At 36.4% G+C, this 18,406-nt stretch overlaps 1 protein-coding gene across 7 annotated transcripts in view; it reads left to right on the forward strand.

Moving 5' to 3' along the window:
• The window catches only part of PDE5A (phosphodiesterase 5A), a 114,152-nt gene that overhangs the window by 83,916 nt on the left and 11,830 nt on the right, over positions 1-18,406 (forward strand). For 6 of the 7 annotated variants that reach the window (XM_061443749.1, XM_061443731.1, XM_061443756.1 and 3 more), the window contains 9 exons: positions 1,116-1,187; positions 1,801-1,890; positions 3,137-3,274; positions 4,532-4,599; positions 6,728-6,836; positions 8,753-8,837; positions 11,975-12,150; positions 13,582-13,641; positions 16,705-16,851. In XM_061443749.1, the coding sequence (XP_061299733.1) occupies positions 1,116-1,187; positions 1,801-1,890; positions 3,137-3,274; positions 4,532-4,599; positions 6,728-6,836; positions 8,753-8,837; positions 11,975-12,150; positions 13,582-13,641; positions 16,705-16,851 (945 nt within the window). The remainder of the gene's footprint in view (positions 1-1,115; positions 1,188-1,800; positions 1,891-3,136; positions 3,275-4,531; positions 4,600-6,727; positions 6,837-8,752; positions 8,838-11,974; positions 12,151-13,581; positions 13,642-16,704; positions 16,852-18,406) is intronic. The other variant, XM_061443740.1, reaches the window with a different exon arrangement.

An 18,406-nucleotide genomic window follows, 5' to 3' on the forward strand; every position in this document is an offset into this window, starting at 1 on the left:
TTTCTTCCACTTAAATCCGAAAGGAGACAAGCCAACAAAGAAAGTAAATGGAACTGGTCTGTTGATGTCCTTAGTATGTAAATCATAGTAGTTGTTTCCTAGTTCAGGTAAATCCTCTTTGTTACTCTTTGTGCACTGATTTACTTACATGGGCAGCTTTAATTTATGAAGCTTCTTGGCTGGTGATCTTAGTACATTTGAAAGCTCAGATTTAACCCATGTGCCAAAAGCAGAAAGGACTACTTAACAGCCTTTAAAGTTGATCAGAACATGTGGATTTTCTTCTTAGGTCTACCAATAGATATGCTGCAGGACCTGTGAATGGCGTTTTACCCTTTGCTTAGCTTCTTTACCTGTAAACCAGGATTCTTCCCTACTTTATGAGCTGCTCTATAGGGAAAATAATTAAAAATAGCATAGTATGAGCATGTCTTGGCAAGGACAGTCTTAACAGCTGAAGCATAACAAAGTATCTCTTCTCAGTGTTGGTTTAATGTCATCTTAGTAAAAACCTTCCTTTAATAACATACTGAGTTCGAGTAACAAACTTGAGTCTGGCAGGAATACAACCTTCATATGCTATTTTTCAGCAGATGAAAATCCAGACAGATTTAGAGAGATACAAAATGCAAAAAAGGTCACTGTAGCCAAATTTCAGATCTGGTAAGGAGGCTATTTTTTGGGAATTCTGTCAGAGCTAGCAGGAAGGATATTTCCTGCACCCACAGGTAGATGGGACTTTAGAGAGAGCTATGGCATAATCTGGCTTCTGACTGCAGAAGCATAAACTGTTATAGTCTTTCTTGGTGAGGAATTGCTACAATTTACAGAATCAATTTTGGATCAAATTGACCCCTCTTCATAGAGCGTTCAGGACTCATGCCACATTTTTTTGTTTGGTTGGTTGTTTTTTTTGCTTTTTTTTTAAAATACATATGTCAGGTTCATGCTCAGCTATACATTAGGAAAAAAAACAGGCTTAAATATCTTACCTAAATGTCAACCAAATGAATACCTTTAATGATGATTTATTATCTTCCATAAATATGTATAGAAATAGAATCGAATGACAGACTCCTAAAAATTACCTAATCACTCAATTTGGAATTCACAAGGTTGTTGGCGTGGCTCAAGCAATCAATAAGAAATCTGGAATTGGTGGCACTTTCACGGAACAAGATGAAAAGGTATAAAAGCTGGACATTTGTCTTTTCTATTTTCCCAGGGGATGGATGTGTTATTACTTTTCGCCCCAATCAAATTTTAAAGTTATTAAAAATTAAACATGTCTGAAAAAATAAAAATTTCTGGTAATACTGCAGATTTATTTCTTTATGAGGCCATGAGAAATGTGGATGTAAAATAGTTTAATTTCTGGATCAGCATAGTATCTCTCATACATCTCTGAAACATAGGCTTACTCTACTAAGATGTACTAGAAAGCAGTTTCATAAATTTCAATAGACATAATTTTTTTATTAATTGATTCCAACTCTCCTGGCACACCCAACAAACCTATTTTGAATATTAAAAATATTCAGAATATTTTTTATTGCTTGATTCCTCTGATATGCTTCTTATATCAGTCCTACTTTTACCAGGATAAACTGTGAAGATAATTTGTTTAAAAAAGGGAGACAAGATTTTTGAGGGAATAACTGAAAAAAACCCAAACCTGAATGTGTGTTTGCCAAAAATAACTAAAAGTGAAACCATAAAACTGCAGTAGCTTATCTTTGAATAGAGTTAAGATGCTGTGAAACATTATCTTTAAAAGGTCTGATGTTCATTTGTCTTCAGGATTTTGCCGCGTATTTGGCATTTTGTGGAATTGTTCTTCACAACGCTCAATTGTATGAGACATCTTTGCTTGAGAACAGGCGTAATCAGGTATTGTCAACAGGTTTGTCATAAAAGTACAGAAGTTACAGTGGCTGGCTAGTAATCACTGGCTGCTACTCATAGTTCTCATATGGTAGCTATCATTGGCTATCATCAATTATTCTAATTGAACGCTGTGTATCTTTGATAAAGCTCTAACTAACTTGCACTGAGCAGTAGCTGGGCACTTTCCACCTTGGGCTGTGAAAAGTGGACTGTGTTGGGGAAGAAGGTAAAGCTACATGTCAGAAAATTCATTTCATGTCAATATGCTCGATAATTGCCTGAAGTTATCCCATGTCTCACTGTATTATACAACCAGAGATGTACATACTCTGTATGTACTACAGAGATTTCAGAAGAATTATCCCTACAGCACAGTAGAGGTTATACAGATTGCTCTTTTAGTCTAGTACAACAATAGTCACTAACCATGTTTTCGGTAATGACCAGATGGAAAACTGAATTTCCTTCTGATTAATGTAACTGTATTTTGCAGCCACCTTTATAACTGATGGGTTATTAATGCCATGGACTTTATGGGAGGATATTTCTGCTATATACAGTATGAAAAGATTTTGGAGAAACAACTAGGCAGCAGTTGCTTTAAAAATTTTCTGGTAGGTCTGAGTTTCCAAGTGACCATCGGTGTTTATAAATTGGTACAAATTTGGATAATCTTTTCAAATGGACTCCATGCTTCTTTTGAGGAAAAAAGGAATATAATATGTACACACCTAAGCAGCTGACTCCTTCAGTGGCAGCTCTGAAATACAGCAGACTCTATCTAAATGATGTTTTCACCAAATTCATTCATTCAAGTTCATTACGATCTGTTAGAATTACAGCAGATAATAATTACGTTCAAAACGCCTAAGAAATGTAAATACTGCTGTTTCTAGAATGCACACATGAGCCATAGGAAACTATTAGGTTTCCTAAGGACAAATAACTTTTGTCTGGATTTCTCAGGTTTCATTTGATGAACTGTTAATGCTTAAATCTATTCTATATCTCTTTGACTGAAGACATCAGACATCTACCTATGCTATTTATTTCTTTCATCAAGCATCAAACTGGCTATTATTTACTGTTACCTTGCAGTCTGTGTGAGAGCCAAAACTTAATTTTGGTCACAGTCATACATGTTGACTCCAATGATTCAGGCAAGAGGAAAAGAATCAAAGACAGGAGAAATGATAAATATTGCTTAAATCATAATTAGTCAAAATCTCACAAAAGACTTTTTCCCCAGGTGCTTCTTGATCTTGCCAGTCTGATTTTTGAAGAGCAGCAATCTTTGGAAGTGATTCTGAAGAAGATAGCTGCCACTATAATATCCTTCATGCAAGTGCAGAGGTGTACCATCTTCATAGTGGATGAAGATAGTACTGTGAGTATGGTTTTTTTCTGAAGACAGAAGTGCTTATAGCAGCATAGGCTTCCCTCCATTCTGACTCAATAGAATTTCAAACCCATAGTATGTTCTGTTGCCTTTTTGTCTATCTTTTCTTTTACAGTATCTGCTCAGCTTAGCTGTTGACTTGGGAGGCTTTGGTCTTTGTGTAGGCTAGACTGCCATTTTAAGCAGCCATTTTGACAAACAAAAAAGCAGCAACCTTTTTACAAACTCTGTCTTTGAGCTCTCTCAAACTCTTTCATATCTCATTTTCTTGGCTACAGGTGTATGATGGAAACAAGGAAAATGCTGGGGAGAAAAACAATGTAGCCTTTGCTTCCTGTGCAGAATCAGTTTTGATAGTACTTTTTATTTTTTGAGTATGTCTAAGGAGGGAGTATCCAAACAAGGTGTCTAAAGAGAATCATGACCTATCCCAAGACTGTGTCTCACTGAAGCAAAGCAAAACTGCCTTGCAATTCTCCCACCTCTGTTTCCTTCCTATTGAAAATAGGCAGCAGAAAAAGGAGCAGAATACAATGCTTGTGTTGTACGGGCTTTGCTAGTTTTACCTTTACTACTTGTTACAGATACAGGTGTACTAAGATCCAGAAGTAAGGAAGCATTTCCAGGTTCTGTAATACAGAAGTAACACACAATACTTGCGATCATCTGCCACAATTCCATCTCTCACTGTAGAAAAGTCACTTGTGCACGCAAGGTTACAGAAGAGGAATTTGGATAATTTTTGTATTAACCTATTCACACTGTCCCTGCAAGTTAGGTAAACTCCAGCATCTAGTTTGCAGTCTGTAGTTTGAATCTTTTGTACAGAGAGAATCTAATTTTTCTCTACATTTACACCTCTCAACTGTTAAAAAAGCTGGATGAAGAGGTCAGTCAATATGTTTAAAATGTTATGATGTCCTCGCCTGTCAAAGCAAAGCTGGTCTAGAATGTTGAAATAAAGAAGTTCTGTGTTGTCAGATTTGGCACAGCCTGTAAATACAGTCTTCTCAGAGTGATCAATAGAGATTCAAGACACTTCAATAATATTTAAAGTTGTATCAGGAGGTATTTTTGTGGTAGGATCCCGTTTGCTTGCTGCTGGATGAAGTTAAGTAATTTTACTCTTGTCTTTTGTTACAGATGAGGTTTTGATAACTGCAACAAGCTTTTCATGAATAGTACTATTCTAACTTACGATAATCTGATACTCCTATATATTAATATATCCTCTTGGTATTCCAGGATTCATTTTCCAGTGTCTTTCACATGGAATCTGAGGAGTTAGAAGATTCAGCTGAAAATCTGAAGAGGTAAAACAATGAATTAAAGCTTTTGTACATCCCAGCAGAATGTTGAAGAAACCATGATTTTTTTTTTTTTTTTTTTTTTTTCGTAATAACAGACCTTATTTCCACTGGGTACCATGTATTACTGCTATATTCACAGAGCAGGTTTTGCCCTGAAATGTACATAGACAAGCATTATTGCCTTAAAAAGGTCTGAGCAATACAGGAGTGCAGGGCCTGATCACTTTGTCAGGTCTAAGTGCATAGTTGTATTGCAAGGCTAAACTATGGGAATATGCAGAATGTGTGAAGATGTGAGAATCTAAATTGGTGGGCTGCTCTAATACTAATCTATGAGAAATCTGTGTAGATAACTGTGTTGTAGCCACATTAATAGATACAAATCCTATTTATGATTTTAATCAATTATTTTAATCATTACTCATACTTCATGCATAGTGAAACTGACTCAAAGAACAAGACTGACTAAATCAAGAATAAAGTTCTAACTTTTTGAGAAACCATTATGAAGTTCAACTGGGAGGAAGGAAAAGATGTAAGCACAGTTGAATTGAAATAAACAGATTATATAGTTTCTAAATCTAGCCTGAACCTTGGTATTGAAGTTTGAAAATTACTGTCTCCATTACTTTTCTCTGCCATCAAAACCAGTTGTTTCAAATAATGTCAAAAGAGTTATACACAGTTGTATATAAAAGACTACTCAAAGATAGGGTGCAGAGAGAAAATGGAGGTTTCTGTACCCCTTCGATCTCTTTGCAGTGAGCATTTGTTATATCAAATTTAATTTCATGTATTGGAAAAGTATGTCCAAAGTGTGTGGGTTGAGCAGCTAAAAACTGTTGAGCTGTAGAATAATTTTAGACAATGTACAACGAGAAAGTACAGAGGTACCACAGGCTAGTAAGATCCAGGGTGAAAGGCAGAGTTCCTGGTTACCTCCTCTTCTACACCATGGAAATGGTAAAGAGAATTTACCCTTCCTATTCATTATCCCTTTCATGGTTACTAGTTAATGGACTCAAAATATAATTTACTGGTTGCATGGGCCCTCAGTAAATTATTTCTCATAACTGATAAAAAGAAATCTGGGAGGCTTAGTGCATATCTGAATCTTATATATCACATGTGTCTTATAATCATAGTTATATGCCAAGGACTGTACTGTGGGTCAACACTTGGAGTTAGAACCCTATGCTTCAAGGGCACGATCTGGGCAATAGCAGAAATATTGGATTAGATGGGAAGTATTAATTTACATAACAAATTTCAGGTTTATTATTTAATCAAGGACCCTAAATCAAACCCCAAATCAGACCAGTTTTCACAGTTGTGGGGCATTGCCCTGTATAACCAACTTTGTGAAATAATGAGAGAGCAATTTTCTTCCTCCAGCACTGTGAACATCCTTACACCAGAAGGATTGCTAATGCCAAGTCAAATGTCACAGGGAAACTACAGGAGCTTGAAGAGAATAGGTTTATTACTAGGACGTATGTCCTTTTCCAAAGCAGGCAAAGGATCCAAGAGAACTGAAATGCCTTAATTGAATACACTGTGGCTAAAAAAGTAGGTTGATTCTGTAAAGGTATTTTATGTTCTCCTTTGGAATAAACAGTTCTGTTTCAGTAACAGAATCCCCATGCAACTGATTATGCCTTTACTTTAGAACAAATTTGAAACGAACTTGAAACTTAGCAGAAAATTCACAAACATGCCTGCTGCACTCCATTTAAAAAAATGTGAATTTCATCCAGTATTGATTTTTCAGGTGTGTCAGATTTGTGAATGGAGTTTGTTTTCAAAAAGTTTTGTTTATTTCAATATAAACCCAGTTGTTCATTCTTTATCCTTCATCTGTATAAACTGCACTAATTTGTTTATTTCTTAAGTTTGGTGTTCAGTGTTAACATTGTTGAATATTAAAGAAATGGTGGAACATATAAATCAATCCACTCTGCTGTTTTGTGATGACAGCTGGATTAAGATACAGGATTTGAACTCCACTCTGTTATATATCTGTTGGTTATATTCTTTCCTCATACAGGAAAGTTATTACAATTGCCTCCTTTGTATAATGAAATGATCCATTTTCATACTAAGGAAATAATAATAGTATTGTATCCTTCAGGGACTGTGATGCAAACAAAATCAATTATATGTATGCTCAGTATGTCAAGAATACAATGGAGCCTCTCAACATCCCAGATATCTGCAAAGACAGAAGATTTCCCTGGACAGTATGTAAAATAAGATTAGATTTAAAATTCAGAATCGGAAAATGTGTTTTTCTATTTACCTTTTAAACCTTTTTTGTTTTCCTCTTATTATTTCTATTAATTTAATAGCCACAGAATGATGCAAACACAAAGGAAGGTAGCTTTGTTTGCTAAAATTATCAGTGAAGAAACAGTATAGTACCCACACAGTGGGCCAGGTGGCTGGGGGGGTGATTTATCCCTACAACCATTGTTAAAAAAGCTTTACATTATTTTCTCAATAAATAGACTGTGCGATGTAGAGAGCTTGCAGTATGTTCTATGGAAAACACTGAAGTGAAGAAAGTTGGAAGTTTTCATAGTAATCCTCAGTAGTTTACAGTGACTTTTGGGAGACTCTCATGAGTTCCTTCCCTTTTATCCTCCCTTTCCCTTCTTATTCTGGCAAAGATTAATGTTATAGATGCAAGTTCTTCACTGTTTTGGAGACGGAACAACTCCACTTTTCTTTGGGATCTTTTGCTTCACACTTGTCAAGTGTGAGCTTGCGATACGGTATACTACTGAGCACACAGATAATGGAGAGTTAGGAGGCAAGGTCACTTGGCAAGACTCAGACTACAGTCAGGTTGCCTTCACAGTCATCATAAACAAACAAAAAAAATTTGTAATTCCCTATTTTCCTGTCAATGCCAAAATTAGAAAGATATCTGCTTTTATTATATTTAAGCCTGTTGGCTAGAGGGGCTCAGGGAGAGGGTACTACCTGGGAGAGGAGTTGTTATGATCAGCAGATAGCTCTACCTAACTCTGTCCTCAGATGCACAATGAAAAAAGGTCAGTGTTTGGTGTGATTATTTCAGTAAGTGGAAAGAAGGGTCAGGCTCATGGTGGGAAGTTGCATTTCTTCCATTTTTTCCATGTGCAGGGTTTCATAGGTGCTCTGGAATGGGTTTCTAGGAAGGATTGAGCAACACAGGAATTGAGTGCTCACCACTTTGCAGTACAGGGCTCAAAGTTATCTTAACTGCAGGAGGGGAAAAAAAAACAGAATCAGGCAGGTATACTGTATAGACCAATAAAGAAAAAGGTGATTATTTTGAAAACATTTTAAGGTAAAATTGAGAGTCATCCAAACAGCTGTGTGTCTAAATAAGGCCTTTGCACTTTGTCAGCAGGGTTAGAGTTCTTTTGCATTTTACCCTGGAATCTAGATTACTTACACAGGAATTTTGGATAATGATTTTCAACACCCAGTTGCTCCACCACTGTGTAGGAGCAGTGTCAAGGCAGAGCTGTAGTTTTCCTACCTGTTCTTAGGATCATAATTTGGTCTTCTCTAAGCCTCCTTTCATTTTGTTGGTGGATTAATAAAGGGATCTCAAACAAACCAAAAGGGTCAATGAAAATTTTACAGTCACAAAATGCACAGTTAGCTTAAAGTCAGGTAGTTACTTTTGTTTTATGACATCTGTTCTCTGTTCCTTATATTGCCATATTGCAAGTGAGGGGATAGCTGCAAAGGGGAAAGGTCAATTCCTTTTACAGCTCATCACTTGATGAGAGTAAAAAGGTGTCCTAAAGCCCACCTGGTCTCTTTTCAGCTGCACTGAGTGGAACCATTCGTAATTTTCATGGAAGTGGTACCTTCTTATGAAAGAATCTATTACAAAGTTAGCACACTGTTAGCACAATTACACAAGCCACTGTGTAAAATCCTACTGAATCAAGATCATCATCATATTTTATTTATCAGATACGGTGTTTATTACACTGTCCAGCCAAAGATGTGCAAACTCTCTGAACACATGGTTTACTTTTGAAGGACTATGTAAGCCAAGAACAGCTGTAGATCCCAGCTCTACAGCTTTTTCACTTTTTTTCACTTTGAATATTAGTCTTTCAAATTGTAACTATATTTTTTGTTTGTTTAACAGAATGACAGTGCAGAAAATGTAAGTCAACACATAAAGAGTTTGCTGTGTGCACCAATTAAAAATGGGAGAAAAAATAAAGTGATAGGTAGGTATCTTTTCAAAAAATATACATTTCATAGAAATATTTCTGTGCTCCGCTGCAGAATCTCAGCAACATGGAATCTCAACCCAGGAAAAAAGGTCCTTAATCATCATGTTTTCACATACACTGCAACCTTGACTGTAAATTGCTTACCTAGTAAGTTACCAAGTATGTACAGCTCTCTTGTGATACTTCACTGGTTTTATACTTGCAATTAAAACCTTTCTGTAAGTAAAATTTTCATTGCTTCCTGTTCAGAGAGTCAGTTACCCCTATTGCTTGTGCAGACCTTTTTACAAGGCAGTGAAAGGAAGAGAAGACCTAACTAAATCAGTAAATAAACCCTTCAGGCCTGAGCTGTTTGTAGTGCTGGGCTTTTAGGAAGCAGTGGTGGCATGTGAAAAAAGTGATCTGAACTGCACAAATATTGACGGTTTCCTCAGATGAGATGCTGTGCCATTTTTGGTGCTACCAACTGTCCTTTGGATGTGCCCACTTCTATCTGTGGATTACACTGGGAGCCAATAGTACTATAGTAAGACAATAGGTTTAAGTGTCTAAAGCTACTCAGTGTAAGTATATCTGCAGCATCTCCTTCATTTTGATAGAACTAGTTTTCTTCTGTTTTAAAGAGTGGCCATAGTTTCCTGGTGTAGCATTTTCAGAAGTAATTTGACATCACTTAGGCCTAGATGCTTATGGAAACTTAGAAGTCTAGCTGTCTCTAGTTTCCTAAAACTTTTAGGTGGCTGTAGTCTGGGTCCTCAAAGACAACACCTAAAAAGTTTTGAGGATCTGGTCAGGGAATAAGCTTAAGTCTTGCACGGAGTTTCTGGTTCACCTTAAACATAGGGATGATGATGCTTTTGGAAATTACCAGGACTTTCCAATCCCATGAAGAGTAGAATGTGTATCAGCCTGCTTTCCTGGCATCAGTAAGTTCCACAAGCAAGTAGAACATAATATAAACTGATTCCTAGATAGCAGCATGAATCCAGGTTCCACAGCTTAAAAAACATTTGGCAAGTAAATGTGAAGAGTTCCAAGAATGCATTTTTTAATGATCTTCAAATAATTTTTCTTGAGAATTGTGGCAAAACTGCATAATCCAATGTATATAGTAAATATGAGGTCTCTTTTCCATGAAGACAAGTTTGGGGGGTTAAGTGTGTTGGGGTTGGTTTGTTTGCTTTTAACTCCTGAAGCAGAAATAGAAGCATCATCTTCACCTGATGGAGTTCTCTGAAATTTCTTTTCATATCAGCTTCTCAAATTAGTTCTTTTATTACTTTGTTTAAATATTCTACCAGACTCTAGAAGACCAAGACAAAGATTGAACTGTTGAACTTTAAGTAGAGATATCTCACTATGCTTTTAGTACTGGTAAAAGAGTCACATCTGACCTCATATATTTTTTTTCTACTGTTATTTACTGTGGAAATTCAAACTGAAAGTTTTAATCAGGCTACCCATTTAGGTCGGTTTTCCAACTCTGAGTAATTCTCGCTGGGAGATGTTCCTTAAATTCTTTTAAGTTTTCACAGCCTGCCTAATGCTCAGATCTGTAATAGGGCAAGGTTAAGAAGTTGTCTTTGGGACAATACCCAGAAATTCCATTAGCATATTATATATTATGTAAGACTATTATAAGTCTACTTTTTCATTTTTAAGATTTAGATTTTCATTTTGTTTACCAGAATTTGGTTAAGTGTGCTGGGCAGATGGGCATGGGGTGGGAAAAACTGTCCACAGCAAAACCGAGCAAATCTTATTGACAAGAAAGATGAAAAGAACTTTTTCATTCTCTCAAATCTAAAGCTTTCACCACAGGTATGTTAATCTTGCTCTTAGTTAAATCTTTATTTGCTGGGACTAGGTATTTTTACTATTATTCAAGTATATAGTAATCTCATTCCAAAAAGGTTTAGAATCCTGTTTGCAGTATTCATTTACCACACCCCTGCCACAACAGTTTACAGCTGCAGTCACAATGTTTTTACTGATCGCTTTACAGGTGACTTTTACACTAAAATAAGATCCCCAAACAAAATGTATTTTGGAAACAAGACAGTGTTACACTGTCAACAGACATTAAACTTCTACATGCAACACCAGTGTTCTTCTAAAAGCACAGTTTGCATGTGACCAGGAAAATGCTTGCTTTTATGCTTGAAACTATTAGTACTTACACTCATGAGAGTGAGAAAACATTTGGACTCACTTAAAAGAGAATAATCACCCCCAGAGCAGTTTTGGCCAAAGACAATGTATACTTACAGTGCAGCTGCTTTAATTAATACTTCGATTTCTTAGCAGAAACTGCCTAAAAAATCCTTGCCTAAAACTAAAGTGAGGTATATGTGTGAATTTCCCTCTGCTTAAAAATTAGGTGAAGGATCTAAGTTGCAGCAAGGTTTGGTAGAAGTTACCTGTCAGTGGCATGTGCACATCAAGAGTCCAGAAATTCTTAATAAAAAATAAACAGATGCAACTACCAACAAGTTTGAACCTAACAAGTCAAATTCAGTAAGAAAGATGCTTTTCAGTGAGCTCAGCAGTCTTTGGAGCAGGCTGTAATTCAATCACATCCTCACAGAATCAGGGAGTATACTTTAGCTTTGAGCCTCAACTTGGGTATTCTCTGTTTAGTTCATTTATTTAAATAAATTTCCAGTACTGACTCAAATAAGGAAGTGAAAACTCTCTGTACCACTCTTCTGACTTTCATAAATGTTCTTTTGGCATGGTTACGAAAGTCTAATTAGCCTCTAAAGGACAGATTGTCTTTAGGGATTAAATCAATCTAGAATACTAGTAATAATAAAATGACCCTGGAATTTCACAAGATAATCATGTCTGTAAAGCCCTATATTTGTGGTTTACAAATCCTAAGAAATACTTTTGAATCTACTAAGAAATATAGAACATTTTAGCATTTACTCTGTAATATAGTGAAATTACTCTAAAAAATCTCTGGTGAAAATCCTGTAGCACTCCTGTGTGTCACCTTTATGTCTGTTGCTGGTTTATACTGTAGGCTAAGCTGTTGTAGCCTCAGTTTTTCTCTTGATGTTCCATACATAGGTGATATGTCAGCAGTTCTCTGTTTTACATCTTTTAATTTCTGTATCCTGGCATAGGGGTTTGCCAACTTGTGAATAAGATGGAAGAAAATTCGGGCAAAATCAAGGCTTTCAACAGAAATGACGAACAGTTCCTGGAAGCATTTGTCATCTTTTGTGGCTTGGGGATCCAAAATACACAGATGTATGAAGCTGTAGAAAGAGCCATGGCCAAACAAATGGTGACATTAGAGGTGAGCTCAAAATCTAGGCAGTCTTTCATTAGCTTAAATGGATCCTAAGTTCTCCAAGATCTTCTCTCTACACAGAAGTGCAGCTGTTTGCATGGATACTGAACAGAAATTGTTCTCCCCTACAAGAACAGCATTTGGCCTGTTGAGTTGCACAGGAATTTTTCTGCTTGTTTCTGTATCTGCCAGCAGACTATTTAACTTGGTATTGTATTTTAACCTTACTCATGTGATTTTGTGGTGAGCTGAATGCATCTTTTCCTCTACATGAGGCTACACATTGGCAAAATATGGCTTTGTTCTGTTGCATAGGAAGAGGAAACAGTTTGGTGGATTAGGGGCTTCCTTTTATTGTCTGAGGTTTTCTGTGATGATTTTGGCTCAGTCCTTTAGACAAACCATTTTGTGGAGTAAAAGCGGCATTAATGTAGGTTTTCAGTAATTTCCTCAGACTCCATCAGACCATAACAAGATGAACATCTTTAGATCTCAGCCTTTGAAATGGTTACTGTTAATAGCTAAAGAAGGCTTCAGTCTGAGAAGCTGAGTTACTTGGAGGTGATAACTTGTAGCTGAAAGTCCCAAATTTGTAGACTTTGAATTTCCTAACATTCATTATGTAAACAGAGTGTTTACAGAATTCCTAAATGGGGATTATGTACCCTGTAGCCTTTACAAGAAATGTTAAAACTCTCAAATAGACCTCTGTTAAGCAATGTTAAATAAAAAGGTGGTAAAATTATTGTCAAAACCATTTCAGTGCATAAAAAAAAGAGTTGTTTGTTTACATGGCAAATTAGCAATTCTTTCTCCTACTATAACACTTTATAGGTAACGTAGAAAGTCCAGACAGGTTATAGGCTGGTATATAAGATGGCTTCTTTTCATAAAAAGTCAGTCTCTAGTTGCTAAAAAACCTGTATAACATTTTCATGTCCTTGGTTCTCAACAGCTAAAAGGATACGAGCTTATTTTGTTAATTTAAACCAAGCATACTGTCTTTCAGATTTTTTGCCAAGTTTCAGTTAGGGCAAAACTTTCTTTTATGTCTGAAGAAACTCCTGAAAGGATTACTATGGCAACAATGTCAGGCTCATATTTATAGCTGGTTCGTGTATTATTTGTCTTTGAAAGTGGGGCATAAAACCTTTCCAAAGAAAAAATCAGAGTTCTTTGCTCTTTTATAGAAACTAATTATCTCAAGAAGATTCTGTGCTGTGCGAGATTTTTGAAAGCTACAGGTATCTCCTCATATGCTTCCCGAGAGCTCCCTTAAAACCAGCATGGGCGCTGCATAGAAACTAAATTTCATCAGCAATAGCAATGCAATGCAAAGCCATGCAGCTGCGAACTGAGAATTCTGCTTTAGGAAAAATACCTTTTCACTATATTGCTCTTTTGTTTGTACTAATGGCTACTTTCCTCTTTCTGTAGGTTCTCTCATACCATGCTTCTGCTGCTGAGGAGGAAACGAGGGAGCTGCAGGTAACAGCGGTAATTAAATTTTTTACTATTATGTTAGAAATGCTCAACTAATAGAACAACAAAGGCATGGATGTGAGCCCTAAACATGCAGAAGCACATCTTCCAGAAATAAAAAATACAGTGAAGCTTAAACTGATCAGTTTCTGAGTTGAATCAATACATGACATAAAAGAGAAACATTGCAATGAGAGATACAGGTTGGCTAAAGAGCTGCAGTTATTTGCAGGAGAAGCAGAAGTATACCAACTGAGTTTGAGTGCCAGTAACAGCTGATGCAATGTTACACAATAATTATGTATTTCAGAAGCAAAATGTTGAGAACACTTCTGTCTGCAGCTAAGTCTGAATGTTGTATGTTTTATAACTTTGGTACATTTCAAGCATCCCAAGTATGGGTGCAACTTTACTGCCTTACACAGAAATTCTGAATTTAATTGTTAATGTGATGATAATTTTTTTATTATTTTTACAGTTACTTTTCTGTGCAGTGTCCTGTTCTGCTCATGTTTAATTCTGGGTTTAGAAACAACTGCCTAAGGAATAACTATAGCTAAAATTTCAAGTATAGTTTAAAACATAGCCTGTGCTTAGTCTCTTCAGTTCTCTCTGTTGGAGGAGACTTTCTGGGGAAATAGCATCAGCCTGCTGCACGAAAAAAAATGGGAAGGATGGATGGATGGAGAGGAAGGCAGATAGAGAAGACCACAAGGTGGGCAGTATGGGACTGGACTGAACAAGCAAGGTGCCACAGAACAAGGCACAAGACTAAGGTTATTTCTGGAACAGTTAGTGTTGTACAGATTTTGGACCTAAGTCCCACCACACTGTTGCTCACTGAGAGAAGATTTTCATGCTATGAAACCATCATTCTGAATTTTAACACACCAATCAGATTAGTTCAGATAATTTAAGCTGAAAAATAAAAAAAAAGAAAACCAGGCCTTAAATATAAGGGTATCTTGGAACCTCAGGGCACCACACAGAGCCCAAAGGAAACCACGGACCAAGTGCTATGTTGTATGGACAAATCAGTTTGTAGCCTTTCACATCACTGCTAGAGAATGATCCCTGTCCTGTTGTGTATAGCAGTGCAGATCTAGCCACTTCATTGGTCATTTGGTTCCTTCTTTGTGCTTTTGCGTACAAGATACTTAATTCAGTGACCATTCTTCAAATTACTTCTTTAGGCATTATTCTTTTATTTAGAAAGCTTATTTTCTTTCTTTGGTGCACATTCTACAACTTTGATTACTGAAAACATCCCCTATGGCATATAGACTTTCTGACTGTTGCCTAATACGAAAGTAGTTATCTTCTGCTTTTTTGCAGTTTGATTTTCTTTGTAAATCTGAATGATTCAATTTCTTTGTAGTTGTTACCTCTCTTTCTTTTCAAGAACAGCTAAGATTTCAATGTGCAAGTTTTTTACCCTGAAATGTTCTCAGCTGAAATGAAACTTGCTGTTCTAGCTGTCAAAGGCAGGAGATCAAGGAAGGGAAAGATAAATTGTGAATGAAGTCAGAACACAGGCACGAAGTGTTCTGTTGAGCTCCTACTGTGTCCTTCCAGCCCCTTTCCTCATGAAATACCAGACGGCAGTTGCAGTTTTTCAAAATTATGTCATTAGAGTTTCTGAATGGTCACTTTATTTTGCACTGAACATACTGGCCTCGTGGTTCTTTCACATGCTCATAGGTGAAATACGAAATGAATCCAAACTGAGGGACACAAAATTTCTGGTACAAGAAATGTGTAAGAGGGATGGATTTTTTTTCCTGTGCAAATCCTGTTTTTCATAATCTTTCGTGACTTTCCAGTATTGACACCCAGGAAACATAACAGCACATTTATATGGAACAGAGATTGGTAGACATGGGGAGAACTGGTTTGTACGCTACATGTAAAAATATTGCAGATTATGAAACATGCTTCCTCTTCAGTGTCTCAGCCTTCCAGGACACAGTTCCCCATGCTGGAGAAATGTCTTTCCCCTAGAATTACAAAGAAGATGATGAACACATAGGTTTATTTTTTTCACCATTTCAGTTTTCTCTGACCTTCTTTTAAACCACACTCATATTGAGGTGAAACAACTGTAAAGAAGTAGCACTGACAACTCTACCTTCTATTTTACTGAAAAGAAAAAGATACTAAATTGTGTTCTATAGTGTAAGACTTACCATTTATTTTGTTAGCAACCTTAACATTGACGTTGAAAGTCAATTAATTACAACCAAGTTGGAGTACATGTAATACATGGAGATGTTACTGATAATAGAAGTTACAGATTTGTATAGAGCTGGTTTTTTTTTGTGTACTTTATAATTTCACATTTCATATTGAAGGTTTATGACTGTATTCAGATTAGATCAAAAACAGTCCAAAGTTTTTAAAGATTATGGATCACAGGTGAAGCCTAATTTTTCAGGTTTCTAGACCAGAGAAAGCTCTGCCTGTGGGCATGTTCTGACTACCATAGTGCTGATTGTGGATTCTGTTAGGAATTCTGTTCTATTGACATCTCTTTCCTCACCATTTTTAGAAAAATGTAAACAGTTGCAGATTTTTATGTCTGCACATCCAGAAAAACGTAAAACTCCACTGCCGTAGCTTCTCAGTCTCCCAGTTTCATACATACTCTTGGTTACAATTTGCCTTGGCGGTTTAGATGACAGACTGACCTGGTAATCATAGAATAGTTGGGGTTGGAAAGGACCTCAAGATCATCCAGATCCAACCCCCCTGCCATGGGCAGGGGCACCTCCCACTAAACCATGCCACCCAAGGCTCTGTCCAACCTGGCCTTGAACACCACCAGGGATGGAGCATTCACAAATTCCCTAATCCTTCCCTTATTCTTTTGATCTATGGCAAAGTGTGTGTTAAATCTAAGGATGTAAGGCAATGTTAAATGAGAAAGGCTAAGGAAAGATAAATGAGAAGTAATCATCAGGTTTCAATGTAATGCAAAGTTAAAATTTTATCTCACTACTTTTTTTTTGTGGAAAAAGCCAGTATTTATGTTATGCTTTTCTTTCCTAGTCTAAGTTGTGTTCTGTTATTCTTCTCTAGGCTGCTGTAGTACCATCCGCACAATCTCTCAACCTAACTGACTTCAACTTCAGTGATTTTGAGTTATCAGATTTTGAAACAACACTGTGTACAATACGAATGTTCACAGACCTCAACCTGGTGCAAAATTTCCAAATGAAACATGAGGTATGAATGTTGTCAAATGTTGTTTCACGTAAAGAGACAACTTAAGTATTAGAAAATTGGAGAACAGTGAAATAAGTCCACAATAAATATAAATGGAAATATGTATTAAAGAGTAGTTAGCAAACTAGGAAGGCATGTAAAGTGGGCAGTACTGGAGTGTGTCCTTAGTTTGGTCTTACTGAATAATCAGTAATTCGGTTAATGGTCTGTGCAACACTTTTAGAAAACTTGGGGATTGGAAGTAGAGGACTCAGTTAAAATTCAAATGAGTTTGAGAATGTATAGCAATATTTCAAAATCAGTAAGAACAAATATTTAAAGACTTAACAAAATCAGTCTGTCCTGGGTTCAGCAGTAGCAGTCATGTCAAATGCATAAATTAAAAATGGTAAACAGAAGTGGTAACAGACTTCACAGCTGCTGGTATTATAAACCATGTAAAAGTCAATAATGTGCCATAGTAGCAAAAAGGGGCAAATTTATAAAGATAGTAAAGACTGAAACAGATTACTTAGGTGGGCTATGGAAACTTCTGTGAATGTTTTTACTAATAGACTGAGTTGTAGATATGTCTGTCAGAGGTGACCTAGCCAGGTATTTTTACTTTCCTCCCAGCCCTGTAGGTAGACTAGATTAGACCTCTAGGATAACCTTTTAGGCATCTTCCAGTCAATACACGCAATTTCTATTTGTAAACCCCTTCATTTTTAAATACGTTATTTTTCCTTTATATAGTTTAGAACAAAACTTACAAAGTTTCAAAAAGCAAGATTTATTCAGAGGACTTCATAGGCAAACAAATTAGTAAAAGAAAACAGGTATTTATTTTGTAGATCACCAGTTTATAGGCCAGTTTGAATTAGTAGTGTTCAAGGGCTGAAAGGAGTACTGTATTACCTAGTCTGATCTCTTGAATATTCCAGTACTTATTTTCACCTTTGTAGTAAGGCCAAGAACTTGTACTGCCCAGTAAGTGGTGGGCTTCTAGTTCTTAGTGGAAAAATTGTGATGGATTTGCAAAACCAGAACAACACCATGACAGTAGACACATAATCACACATCTCAATAGAAGCAAGAGAACATTGACAGATTTGAAGCTACACTTTCAACTTTCCATACTACAGCTAAAGAAAACTGGCAGTAGGTTAGCACTCCTTTTTTAACAGTGGAAAGGTAGAGAACACTGCTGCTTTTTCTGTGTGGAATCATTTATGTGGGTGAATGATACTGGATTTTCATTTCTGTAAGTACACAGTGTTTCACTAGAAATACTAGAAATTTTCTTGAACAAACCAAGGCCATCATTTAACATAGAGCAGTATGCTGTACTCATTTAAACAAAAGGACCTTTCTAGTACACATTGAATTCCTATCTGATCTTCACACCTTTCACGTTTTTAGAAGTATAACCCACAATTTGTAAAACTGTTTTGTAAAACATCCAGGACATACTTTCTTCCTCCATAAAAAAAAATACTAGCCAGCAATACAGTGATCGCTGTCTTTCTGTCATACTTATTTCCTTTCAGAAGTCCTATTCTACTTGTCTTTTGAC

The sequence above is a fragment of the Pezoporus flaviventris genome, unplaced genomic scaffold (genome assembly GCF_033815535.1).
Source record: "Pezoporus flaviventris isolate CSIRO_AGI_PZ_B2104156 unplaced genomic scaffold, CSIRO_AGI_Pfla_v1 ptg000002l, whole genome shotgun sequence".
In the NCBI taxonomy this organism is placed as follows: Eukaryota; Metazoa; Chordata; class Aves; order Psittaciformes; family Psittacidae; genus Pezoporus; species Pezoporus flaviventris.